Consider the following 13851-nt stretch of genomic DNA (forward strand, 5'->3'; position numbering starts at 1 on the left):
ATTATATATTGTGTCTAATTTGCATTATATACCTTTCAGTTTTGGGATTTAAAAAAAAAAAAGACCATGTGCAAAAGCCACTGTAACCGATTACAAAAACAGCAAAAAAGCCTCTTATTTTGAATGGGTATATGCTCACTGACATGCTGAGAACCAACGGCTGCCTGTGCCGGAGTAGAAAATAAATTAGTAAAATGTTTAAGCTTCATAAAATGTTTGACAGTACTGTGAGGTAAGCACTAAATATTGTTAAAACATGCAAAACCACTGGTATGGCCCTTGAAGGGAGAGTAAACAGCAGGATGTCTTTGTTTAAGAATTTGAGGGTCATACTTGAGGAGATTAGGAATACAAATCAGCAGACATGTAAACAACAAAGTCACTCCTCTCTCTCACAGAGACATTTATCATGTCTCCCCCACTGATTTCATACTCAGATTTGTGGTTTCTTACTCCAACATGAGTGGCAGTGACTTGGTCACGGCCTGGACAGAGACTATAAAGAGTTAGGATGTGGGCAGATAATAGATCCCAGAAATGTTTGTAGAGTAACCAACCCCTGCTGTCACTGTCACACCAAGCGTGTCTGGCGAGGAGAGGAACGAAACGGGCCATCAGCACCAGTAACACCTCTAAGGTAAGCAGGCTTCAAGGCTAACACTTCACTTTATACAGTCACAGCATTGTATACGATATATACTAGGAATGCAGGAGGACTAAGCATCACAGAAAACAACAACAAAAAACAAATGTAGCAGCATCTTTAAAAGTTGCTTGTGCACAGGCTGGATATAAAAGTAAAGTGTGGCAGCATCTACAGTAGTGGATGATGGTGGGAGAGCGGATGTCCGTATTGGTTTGGGTGGAGGTGGAGTGAGGGGTGAGGTGGTCACAGTGCACACACAGTAGGTGGGGGGTCACAAGGGCCAAGCCTTTACATGGAGAAGCGCTTACCTGCCCTTTGTGCCTTTAGACCCCTTCCCATCAACCCTCTTTATAGTGACTTTTACACTCCTACGCCCGGTTGCAGAAACAAAAGAGGGTGAGGGATGTTGATGAGTGGGGCGTCCGCACAGCTACTCTGCTCTGTCTCTTTACTCTAACCATTTTGGGTCACATGTGCAAAGGTCTGAATTGTTTCACTGTTTTTTTCCAGCGCAGTGTTGCATGAGAAACTTGAAGCCACCCTCACATTAGTCTGCTAAACATCGCGAGGCACCTGACATCACGTTGTGCATAAAGATCAGAAACAGAGGGACTCAAAGAAACAAGATTGGTATAAAGCTCACTGTTAACAGTTAATATCAGGGGTATTCAACTAGATTCGGCCGGGGGCCACATCTGCAAAAGGACTGTATGGAGAGGGCCGCACAATTTGAAAATGTGGAGGTTTTCAAAATGTATTTTGCACTCAAAAACGATGACTTATGTAAATATAATACATTTGTATTATACATTTGAATATATCTAGTTTACATATGAATTATGTATTAATAGTCTCCAGATTTAGTAATTGTGAATGTTAAATATAATATTCAGATAAAGAAATATTATTTTGAATGCAAGTTCATTTTGAAACCATGCATTGTGCAAACTTAATGAAGTTGATATTGACCTACTTTTAATAAAACACGCCATAATGACAAAGCACCACTTTCCACCAAGATTTCCTTATTTGAATATTATATTAAGCATTGAGCACAACCATTTTAGTCCATAGTCGCCAGTTATAAAAATATTATAAAAAAAAAAAAAAAAAAATTTCAACAAACACCCCCTTTTTTGAAATATGACCAGGGGCCACATAAAAGCTCCTGGCGGGCCGCATGTGGCCCGCGGGCCGCCAATTGATTATCCCTGGTTTATATGTTATTCATGTTATCTGCACTAAATCCTCTCCACTTTGCCGCCTGTGAAAGGGTAAACTGTAACAGAATTTCTGCGATATTTAATGATCTACTGTGAGTAACGTATGATTACTTATCTGTATCAGTCTGTTGCTGGAGACAGGAGTGAATTAAGAATATGGATCTTTTTAGTTCACTTGGACTACTCGGATCAGTTTCATATCGTATATTGGTCAGAGGTGAGGTTACGTATTTTCCGGCACTCTGCCACTTCCATGTGTGTGTGTTTTTTAAACGAGGTAGGAAATGCAGTCACTGAGTCTGAACTGCAGGACAGACCCTGATCGTAATCACAGTATAGCAGAGGTTGACCACGGTGGCTTCGTTTATTTAGCCCGACTTGTAAGTGCTACCAGTGTTCTCCTCTATCACTTTCTACCTTCATACCATGTCTGTTGCTAGAAAAAGAAAATGCCAAGATGAGCCAAACAAGGCGGAAAACAGACATAAAAATAAGGCTCTGTGGTTAGTAATGAAAAATAAAGTGATGTTACGGTAGCAGCCACAGTACACCAGACAGTTTTACAATGATCGCACATAAATGCTCCATAAATTCTATTAACTAATATACAATAATATCACATAAGGAGGACCATATTGGTACAGTACTGAGGGAGCACTTCATAGGCATACATTTTTATTTGGGCTCTGAGAGTAACAGTCACTGGCTCCTTACCCCTCTTTGAGCATGATTGGTGTCTCTATGCTCCTCTGATCCCATTTACCAGAGGTGGAGATCAGATCCAGGAACTGTGGAGGAACATGAAAGACATCATTTACCAAAAAATCCATCGAGGTGTTACCTTTACCAATTAAGTCACTTTTTTTCCCCCCAGAAGATTTCTGCACATTTCTTTACACATTTAACTTGGTTTATCTTTACACATCTGAGACTCAAGACATAAAGAATATTTGATCGCTGAAGTGATGAGTGGGGAATGAGGAGATTTACAGCGTGAGATAAAAGTAAAGTCTGACACTCACATTCTTCACAGCGTCTGCATATTTTTGCTCATTGAAGTAGTCGTAAAATGCAGCCATGTAAGACTCTTTGAAATTGGCCTGCAAAAGAAACAGAAAGGGTTGGAGGTCAGTAAGTTGTGTTCCTATTTAAAGAAAATGCTTTAAGTGGAATACAAGTAAAGCTCAGTTTGGTGATGCGACTAAATCAGATCAGACACAGCAGAAAAATTTGTTCTGTGCAGAAAGAGTTACCGATTTAGACTTGGCAAGACTCCCCAGAGTCTGGATTGTCTTGGAGATGAGGGTGAGGGTTCGTGAAGTGGCGGGATCCTTTGAACACAAACAGACATGAAATCATTGATCACCTTTTCTACTTGAATCCATGTTCAAAAGCATTTTGTTAAGCCAGTTAAACAAAAAAGGTCCCTCTTTCCATAATCAAGAATGATCAGCAAGCTGAAGACTGGTTTGAATTAAAGACATATATGTGACATAATAAATAAATGAAAACAAACTAAACAAACTAAATAATTTGAGGCCCTTCTTTCAGATATGTGTGCTTGTGTGATATATCAGACTCACTGGATGGTGAGGCCGCAGGTGGAACAGGTTGGGGGAGAGGATCGCAGGAGCGAAGAAACGCAGGAAGATGAAGCTGCTCACTGCTGTGTATCGGACATCTTGGTCAACTAGAGGGCAGAGAAAACAGGACTTTTTCACCCACGCCGTACCTTCATAAAATTAATTACGGTACACAAACACTCTTCAGGGAGTCAATGTACAAACACAGTTTTTTGAATCATCTTAAAAGCAAGTTTGATTTTGCTTTCTGTTCATTTTCTTTGTTGCAAATTGCATTGTATTTCATTTAGACGTAACAAATAATAGTGAATACGGAGATAACTGGTCCCACAAAACATTTCAACTCGTTAGTTAAAAAGAAAACAATAATGGGCCTGAAGTAGTTATTTTGAGTGCAGAGTTCACTTTTTTCCACGTAAATCATTTGAGAGTACTTAAGAGGTCGCAACTGATCCAGAAAGTGCATGTTGTGTACAGTCATGTGGGCTGTTGCCCAAAAGAAAAAAAAACAACCAAAACAATCAGGCCAAAGTGCTTGTGCTTCATGTCACTGTAGTACTCAGAAATGACCAACAGGAGGCCCCGCTGTCTAAGAAAATATAGCACACGTAACCTAAAGAAGTGTGTGGGAGGCTTTTGAATGGCTTTGGGAAGGACAGAAACAGCAGAGCACAAAAAGCCTTTCTGTGAACGGCACATAAAAGAAAGTGTCCTTGGACATTTTACGCATCCTGTTCTTTCATTTCCTGCTGCTTCTCACCGGCTTTCCTGCATCTCTTCAAAGTCACTCAGGAAGTCAGTTACCTTGGAAACGGGTGGCAGCAGACTCTCTCAGAGAAAAGAAGATATCACACATGACCGTGGGACAGCGAACACCAGAGGTGGTGATGACGGTGAAGATGCGGTCTACGTACTGACGAAGGTTTTCCTGAATGGGAGAGAAACACCAGAGGGGTCAGATTACCACCGACCGCACACAGTCAAACACACAAGCATTTGCTTTTTAGTCTTTACCCGATTCGTCTCCAAGTTCTCTGACTCCTTGAGCTTGACGGGGTCGATTTCACAGGATTTGTGTTCTGTGCAGATCTGTGACAATGTAAAAAAGCATCACCACCTCATTTAGTTACTCGTTTTCCCATTTATACTTGGGGAGAAATTTTGGAAAAAATTAAGCAGACCTCGTCTATGATCGGCTTAAGCGTAACTTGCAGATAGTGCATCCCTGCAAGCTTCATCGTCTCATCAATGCACTTGGACGTCAGTGAATTTCCCCGAAAAATGGTGTTTGGATCTCTAAGAAAGGAGGCCACGGGTGAGTCAAACTTAAAACCATTTTCCTTTTGGTTCATTTTTTCAGATGAGACACCAAGAACTACCAGAAAAAATAAAACATTTAATCATTTAATATCCAACGTAAATCTTACATAGTGGCAGTGTTTTGGCAGTCAAATCAAAATGCGAACCCAGCATTTATTCCTCGGGAAAGTAACTTCTAATTAATAAAGTCAGCAGCAGTGGTTTATGCATATGGAGTGGATTCATTAATGCTAAATTACTTCCAGGCCTCAAATACACACCCTCTGGATGCCCGCAATGGAGAAAATGGAAACGATCATAACGATACAGAATCGGTTGTGCATCTAGCTTTCACTTACTGTGTGCGGTTGACTTCAGCGTGGGCGATGGCGCTGATGAAAGGCACGATTTTGCCATAATGAAGAAAGAGACGCACGAGTGGAATGGCGGCTTCCTGCTTTTCTCGACACACCTCCCCCAGAGTGTGAGCAGCGGACGCCGACACTGGCTGAACAGAGATGAGGGATGCAAAGCCGTTAGCGGTGCAACACGCTCCAGGTGGTCAGAGTGCAGGACGCCGGACAACGAGGATGCCTGTTTTTTTTTTTGTTCTTACCTCAACGTTAGCAGAGTGCAGCAGCAGATCTCTGAGGGGAGTGTAGTGTTCAGAGGGGAAGACGTGGTCCTCGGTGTAAACGATGTTCAGACGCAGCGAGCCGAGCTCTTCCACCTTCACAGATTTCCCTCCGTTCTCCCTCGGTTGCAGAAAGTACCTGGAGAAAAACGTTGATTTCTACAGTAAATGCTCTGAACTGCTGGTTAAACTGTGATATAAGGCAGAAAAAAACAGACAAGCAAACCTTTGATGTGTCAGTTCATGCTCACTTCTCTACGCAAATCTCTTTTCTACAGATAAACCAAGAAAACCTGAGCATACACTAGTTGTCGAGCACTAAAGAGCAAATAATCACTATTAGCACCAAGCTTGTGGAACAAATGGAGTATTTAACAGTTTACACAGGATTTAGCAGAGCTAAAGCACAGTCAATTTTAGGATTATATTCCTCAAATACCCAGAAACACAACAGTAAATAAACAGAAAGGCCACTCCATGTTCACATGATTTGTAAGGTGCTGCTATATCAATATCACAAAGTCAAAATAAATAAAATAAGACTAAATAATCATATGAAAACCTACAAAATTGAGTGGCAGAACATGTTTATCTTAAAAAGATAACAGAATGAATGATTATTCATCTTGGGGCTCCATCCCTGTTGTCTCATGAGGGCAAAGTGTTTTATTATTATTATTATTATTATTATTATTATTATCATTATTATTATTATTATTATTATTATAATGATTATTATTATTATTACTAATTATTATTATTATAAAACATAAAATAAAGTGAAGTCTAATTTAGTTGGTTAAAAACTTTAAAGACCGTTGTCATTGTTGAAACTTGCTTTGCCATGTGTAGGCTGTTGCTATGCCAACACAAAATGAAAGGACACCGAAACCCAGCCCAGCTGCTTCAGGGGTACAGTACAGCACTCATTCAGTGGGGAAAAAAACATTAAAAAACAAAAAAAAAAAAAAACCAGGCTGAGTGATGACATAGCCAAGAGGCGTATGAGTGAAAGGAGATCAAGTTCCTCTCACCAGGCATCGTGCACTCCAGCTTGACCCAAAACCCGCAGAGGAACGCGCACGCCTCCCAGAAACTCATCTCCAAACTTCAGGTTGCTGGCATTCCACAGTTCCACCCTGAACACGAATCACATGGTGCCGTTGAAGCATAAAAGAGGGATTTTTTCTTCTTTTATTTAGAAACAAGGATGCCAAATTCCCATAAGTGAATAGAGTGACTCACCTCAGTGCTAGTTTGTCAACATCCTCCTCTTCAACATCAAACTGCCGCTTTGTGTAGCTCAGTGGCCGCGTAACCTAAAAATGGATTTGAAGATTCAGGGATTTGATATTTTTGCCTTAAACTTGTGCTAATTTGCAGTAAAAAAAAAAAAGATTAAAAACTTTTAAATGGGTGTGTTTGTGTGAGGACACTTTGTGCGTGTGAAACACAGAGGAGGGGATTCGGGCTGAAAACAGTTGCGTGTGTGTGGTGGTCGTGGCAGAAATAAAACACTCTTGTCAGTTAGAAATCAATGGGCCAGATTGTTTGGTTTGCCCTGAATCAATCATACTCTTGTCCCGCGGTCTGTTGGTGTGGCAGCGAGGAGACTTGAGGGAGGAGCGGAAAAGAAATGTCAGAGCAGCGCTGCAGAAAGCCAGGGTTAAGGGGGGCAGTGTGACAGGGAGTGTGAAAAATATTCACTGTATATAAATTATTATGAGTGCATTTGTCACGGTTTGTTTCGGTTCCGGTTTTATTTTAAAACCTGTGTCTTTGTGTTTCAGTTCTGTCTCGACTTCCCTGGTTCCCATCTGCCCTGATTGTCTGCCCCTGTGTCTAGTTGACCCTTCTGTGTATATCTGGTCTTGTCTTTCCCTTGCTCCCTGCTGGTCTGTAATGTTTCACCCCTTCATGTTTCCTGTTAGGTTTTTCTCTCTGCTCTAGTGTTTTTTGGTCAACCCTGCTCAGCAGCGCTTTTGCTTTGTTTTTTTATATTAAATCACCTTTTTTGGAACTCCTGCTCTCCTGCATTTGGGTCCTATCAACAGTACAACGTGACAGCATTTACAGACGCCTTCGTCTCTGTGATTCTGTTTGAACATCACAAACTTTATAAAAGGGGCTTTTAAGATTTCAATGAGGAAATTAACAGATTTTAGGATAAAACAAGGAAGGGTTTCAGTTTTGATGTGGCTATAGTAAATAATAATTTGGTGTTTGTGTGTTTCATTGCTGTAGTATCACTGTAAACACAGGCACGAGGTCCTTACACGGTCACAGCAACACACACACACACACAGCTTGTGGTAACACTTTTAACCAACACCCAAGAGGAAAAGGCCTCTTTAAAGGACGAGTTAATGTTAAACTACCTCAAAATAGAAAATCTCCTCAAACTGGGGATTGTTGGTTTTCCTCTTAACTTTGGTCTTCTTGGCTTCTGACCTGAAAGAAAAAAAGAAGGCAAAACAAAGATGAAGCCACATGTTTATCTAACATTTTCTGTGAGAAAAAAATGTTAAACCATTTTCCAACTCACCTTGAAGGACCTAGTAAGGAGACAGCAGCATAGGGATCACACTGGCCATTGATGATGGGAAGTCCTTGGCACTCCAACACGCTGCAGAAACCAGAAATGCAACATGGTCATAATCTGTAAGCTTCTCACATGATTTGCATCAGGTCTTAGTGGGTTAAACTTTAAAGAACACTAACAAACACATAGCATCCCAGAAAAAAACTCGAATAAAAAAAAGCTGGAAAAAGCTGCGCCCAAAATAGCAGGATATCCTCTCTAGAGATCCTTGGAGGCCTGGCAAAACTTGACATTACTGATCAATCAAATGACTGAAGTCAGACGACTCCTGGGAGCGGGTTCAGGCAGGCATGCATGGTTTATTTCAATAAATCCATCTAGTTCAATAGTCTATTTAAGAACAAGAAGTATTTGTCTCTCACATGCCCTCTGAGGTCTGCTCTTAACATGTCACCTCCTCCTCAGATTCTGTGAAAAGGGTTAGGTTATGTTCATCACCCCTAATAAATCGGGGTGGTGAGATCACCGAGACCACCGAGTAAGCGTTTGAAGGATTTATTGTGACAGTCGACTGATTGAAATCGAAATTGAAAGTTTTGTCAGTTTTGAAAGGCTCTCCGGTGGTGCTATCAACCTTCCTGTGTGACAAAAAACGGAGCTTGTTTAAATGAAACATGAAGATAACCAAGTGTGGGCTAGCCGCCCAGCAAAGAGATGGGAGATTAAAGTTCTGAGAACCTGCAGACCAGCGCAGGGTAAATATGTTTTTTACAGATCATTCAGAAGTTGTGATTAGTTTATTCTGGAGGAAATCTGCCCCCCTTAAGCTAGAAATCAATCATTGGGGTTTTTTTTTGTGTAAAACAATGACTATGTTCATGAATTTCAAAAACTTGGTAAAGGTAAAAGTCATCACACCTTTGCTTAGACCAACACTTGAAGCCATACTCCAGTCACAAACTAGAAGGGCATTGAAAGAGGTCATTAAAAAAAAGTATTCTGGTACCACAATAAAATTGATTAGGTTCTCACCAAAGTTTAATGAAATTTAAATTAATAGTTTAAGTTTAACAAGTACACAATAAGCTCAAAATTAGTAAAGATCTCAAAGAAAACACAAGTTACACTTTTCATTATTGATTGATCAAGTTGCTAATGTGTGTGTGTGTTTCAAGGTTTTCTCCTTAAGATTGCGTATAAAATGGGTGTCCTATCACTACTTCCACCAATGGCACAAAAGTGAAGTTGAATTATGTCAAAAACATATTGTCATCATGCGCTGGTGACATGTTTTGGAACCAGGGTCTGTCGTGTTGTGACACCTGAGGTCAACACTTGGTACATCTTGTCTTCCTTACCTTTACACTCTGCTGTGAAACTGCTTTTAATTTCAGAGCTATCTTGGAGTTGCATGTCCGGCAAAGTACATGTAAAATGTGTATCTGTTTTAAACCAGTCTCACTGTAACGGCTGACCTGCTGCCCGATGACATCATGCCGTAAGGGGATTAGCGCCCAAACAGGGCACACGGCAGGACAAATCACTTCCCCCTGTGTCACGGTGATGCACCACTAGTCACACCACATGTTGAATTACACGACAAATCACGGCGCTACCCACCACTCAAATGACACACATGCAACACAGCTCGCACCATCCCGCTGCCACACACACAAGAGCAGGTTCAAAATAAGGAGTTAGGCATAGGCTGGGTTAAGCATCGCTAATGCCAAAGCACTTCCTGTGCAGTAAGCTCGTTTATATAACCCCTGCTTGGCCTACAACCCGGCCCCCTCTCTCTGTCATCACCGCTGTGAGCTCTGACATGCCAGACAGTGGCGGTGAAGCAGACTTGTTTGGTTAGTCAACATTACTCATATTAGGTTAATGTGCTCCTGCTCCCACGTTTCCTGTCAAAAAACATTTCAGGCAAACGAATTACATCACAGCCTCCTTTTTCACCCCACATAACAAATGCAGAGGGGATTATGGGTCACTATCATTATGGATGACTTAGTTTATCAATAAGAGCAGAGACTTTTTGTTGTAAGGGGCACCACTATTGATACGTCACTTATGGTTTTCTGCCACCAACCAGTTTTTCTGTCTGTTTTAAAGTGGTGGAACGAGCATTTTGATATTTAATTCAATGTCTTGTAATGACTAAATGTTAAAGACTAACATGAGTGCTACTGAACATGATAGGGGGAGAAAAAAAAGCTGTTCACAGTGTGACGGTTTTTTGGCCCATGAGGGAGCTCATCTGAAACACTGACATTTGTGGTTGAAACTTTAAAAACAAAAATGAAATCTGAGGGTGTGTTACTCATCACTAGAAGGTTGATGGTACAGTAGCTCTTCAGACCTGTGGGTGTCACGAGGCCAGACTTTGACAAGGAAGATGAATGCATGAAAAGTAGAAGCCAAAGTAGAGCCCAACTAACTTATCGGGGGATATTGTCGGTAATGTTGTAAATGTAGTCAGATGGATGTGACTGTGTGGTATGAATACCTCTATCCTATAAAACCCAATACATAAAAATACAAGTGCCAAAAAAATGTACATGTTTTTTTCTGCTGGATCTAAAATTGAAAGTTTTCCAATCTAATGGAGGTTTGATGCCTAAATATTTGGTGGCTGCTGTTTGTTTTAAACTCAGAAGGGCTGAGCTGGAGCTTTGGATTCAAAATGACTTTCCGACATCAAGATTGACATGATTGAGTTGGCAGTTGCCACTGAATGCAGAACAGCAACCGCAATGATAGAGAAGGGACAGGCTGAAATGTACTACGTAATTTAGCGACTATTTCAACAAGTAATAAATGTTCTGGGTCTCTGGAAAGCGCCTAGAGACAACTTATGTTGTAATAGACGCTATATATATAAAACTGAATTGAATTAAATTAAATTAATTCACATTTTAAGTTGTGAATGAGTTCTTTAGTCTGTACAGATGAATGTGCGCTGCTCTCTCACACACACGTGTCTTTCTAGAGAAATCTGACAACATGACCCTCTGCTCTCCATTTAAGCTCCTTACCAACAATGCGCTCTGGGAACAGAGCCCATGCTGGCTCATCACCAGAATTCCCTGCTGCATGTTACAGTGAAGCCAACAAGCACACATCTCTGAGTGCATCGTTCATCCCCATGTAAGTTCAGCTCTGGCATGCAAGTACAATGCGATTTCCCCAACACACACACACACACACTTACACGCACACACACACACACACACACACACACACACACACACACACACACACACACACACACACACACACACACACACACACACACACACACACACACACACACACACACACACACACACACACACACACACACACAGTACCGGTAATTTGATCAGTGTTTTCCATATAGTTTTGGTTCACACATGAAAAGGAGACTGACTCTACACAAAATAAAAAGCTCAAACCTTCAAACCAGTGAGCCATGTCACTGCCAGTCAAAAGCCGTTGCCAGGTAACAGGCCATGCACCACAGAGGTAGAATAAAGCCTCCTGCACTGAAGCCCCGGGATAGTTGAAGATTGCAAGGTTTGTTCCTAATCTTGATGCACGAAGCACAGCAAGCAAAAATCTGCTGATGCAGACTGCTGGAAACTTCAGCGTAACATCTGGATTCAGAACACCATCAATGATGGCATGAATCGTCTTTTCTCAATTAGCTAAAATATTTATTGCTTAGAGAAGACGGCCCTAAAATGTGCAGATACCGTCAGCTATGTTAAAAAGAGTAATGTATTATTTATTTAGTGATCCGGAGAGAATAAACCAGGTTATGTTGTGTCGTCTACAGTATGACACATCACTGTAACAATCAGGGAAAAAGTCATAAAGATTAAAAAAAAATGAGAGCTGCAAGCAGCGATGAACGGGCCCTCGCACCCTTGCGCACGTTCAGGCGTGCTGCAGTGGAAGCGCTTGTATGACTTACATGTAGATTCTTCAGGCCTGGACATTTAGCGGATGACACCACCCACGACTCTCTATGTCAAACCATTCAAGTTATGGCCGAAAATAGGAACTATGAAATATAGACCAATCAGAAGAAGGGGCGGGGCTAATTTGCACCAATGAAGGTCAAGTACTCAAAACCGAGTCCGATGACACCAACCACGACTCTCTATGTCAAACCATTCAAAAGTTATAACAGAAAATAGGGACAACCAATCAGAAGAAGGGGCGGGGCTAATTCAGGGCAAACAAGCTCAAGGACTCAATACCGAGTCCGATGACACCACCCACATGTCTTTATCACAACCCGTTCAAAAGTTATGGCAGAGAAAAGTTTTCTAGGGGGCGCTGTTGAGCCATTAGGCCACGCCCATTAATGCAAACCATGAAATATCAAATTTATCACCAGGCCTGGCTTGCATGCAAAATTTGGTGACTTTTGGGGCACGTTTAGGGGGGCAAAAAGGCCCTCCTTTCTTCAGAAGGATAAAGAAAGAAAGAAAGAAAGAAAGAAGAATTCCTACAGATACAATAGGGCCTTCGCACTGTAAGTGCTCGGGCCCTAATAAAGGAAGTTTTCATTATTGAGACATATCTTGAAGTATAGTGAAGTATATTCACCAAAAGGAGCAACCAGATGTTTCACAATGTATATAAAACATTGATAAACACTGCTGTTGTGCTTTTGGAAGAAACAATGAAAACAGAGACTTTGTGACCTTATGATACTCTGAGAATCCCGTTCAACACTTTCTGGAGTCTTCCTTTTTGTTCAAGTTTGATTGTTTACATTGATGAATAGAGATTAAAATGATAACCAAAAACTAACACAGGGTTACAGGGTGTCCAGACTAAATCAAAACAATTATAATACCCTAAAAATGTCCTCAATCTATAAACTCTTCTCTGCCCATATAAAGCCAGATTTACACAGGATCCACTCAACAGTGGCTGTTTGGAAATCTACTAACAGTTCATCACAAGTTCAAACTTGTGATCACTCAGGCGTTTTGATTGGCTGACGGCTGCGCTGCCATTCAAAGAGCAGAACCACCACATTTTCACGAATCAAAACCGCGACTTAAAGGGATTGTGACATGAAAAACACATTTTTCTTGATTTTTTGTGTTTTGTTGGGTGTCTTGACATCAATTACACCCAAAAAAAAACGAACTTTTAACATTCAGTGTATTGTGTGCTTTCTGGGATTTTCCTCATAACTGTGCAAAAACGGCGCATGTGGTTTGGTGGCGGATCGTTACGTAACGATCCGCTAAATCACCGCCCCCTCCACCCAGCTCCTGCCTCCTCTCCTCTCCAGCGCACCATAAAGGCTGATTTATGGTTCCGCGTTACACCGACGCAGAGACTACGGCGTAGGGTTACGCGGCGACGCGCAACATACGCTGAACCCTACGGCGTAGGCTCTGCGTCGATTTAACGCGGAACCATAAATGAGGCTTAACACGGAGCTGCTAGAGCCTCTTTTGTTCTAATCACCGGAGGAAAACTGCTAAGAAGACCCGCGGCCACTGACTGGACTTAAGATAAGGGGACAGTGCTGCTTGCATGCCTTTATTTTTATGATTGTTTGCTGTGGTTCGCCCTCCAGCTTTTCCGTGCATGCTTCGCCTGTCGCTCCGACGCCGCTGTGAGCGTATGGCTGGAGGAGGAGGAGGTTTGGAGGAGGAGCGGAGCAATGATTGACAGGAAAGGGGGGAAAGGAAGCATTTTTCACGGCGCAAAAAAACACTGTAATAAAAAGCCAGGAAAAGATTACTAGAGTGAAGTTTTTCTTGTTACACTCTTTTAGACACATTTGAGGGATGTTGGCCAAGACTTTTAATAGTGTTAAAAGCATGTTAAAAATGATGTCACAATACCTTTAATTAAAAGTGTTGAAAAGAGTTTTGCACATCTGTCGGAGATTACAAGGATTACCA

At 41.4% G+C, this 13851-nt stretch overlaps 1 protein-coding gene across 2 annotated transcripts in view; it reads right to left on the reverse strand.

Annotated features, from left to right (window-relative positions):
• The window catches only part of rasa3 (RAS p21 protein activator 3), a 50299-nt gene that overhangs the window by 8211 nt on the left and 28237 nt on the right, over positions 1 to 13851 (reverse strand). Inside the window, exons 6-19 of one of the 2 annotated variants that reach the window (XM_061741621.1) lie at positions 7931 to 8011; positions 7764 to 7836; positions 6631 to 6704; positions 6420 to 6524; positions 5368 to 5524; positions 5111 to 5259; positions 4634 to 4748; positions 4467 to 4541; positions 4257 to 4380; positions 3453 to 3559; positions 3123 to 3200; positions 2892 to 2969; positions 2584 to 2657; positions 955 to 1014 (exon numbers count right to left, since the gene is read on the reverse strand). In XM_061741621.1, coding sequence (XP_061597605.1) covers positions 955 to 1014; positions 2584 to 2657; positions 2892 to 2969; positions 3123 to 3200; positions 3453 to 3559; positions 4257 to 4380; positions 4467 to 4541; positions 4634 to 4748; positions 5111 to 5259; positions 5368 to 5524; positions 6420 to 6524; positions 6631 to 6704; positions 7764 to 7836; positions 7931 to 8011 — 1350 coding nt within the window. The remainder of the gene's footprint in view (positions 1 to 954; positions 1015 to 2583; positions 2658 to 2891; positions 2970 to 3122; positions 3201 to 3452; positions 3560 to 4256; positions 4381 to 4466; positions 4542 to 4633; positions 4749 to 5110; positions 5260 to 5367; positions 5525 to 6419; positions 6525 to 6630; positions 6705 to 7763; positions 7837 to 7930; positions 8012 to 13851) is intronic. The other variant, XM_061741622.1, reaches the window with a different exon arrangement.

The sequence above is a fragment of the Cololabis saira genome, chromosome 2, assembly GCF_033807715.1.
Source record: "Cololabis saira isolate AMF1-May2022 chromosome 2, fColSai1.1, whole genome shotgun sequence".
Taxonomy (NCBI): domain Eukaryota; kingdom Metazoa; phylum Chordata; class Actinopteri; order Beloniformes; family Belonidae; genus Cololabis; species Cololabis saira.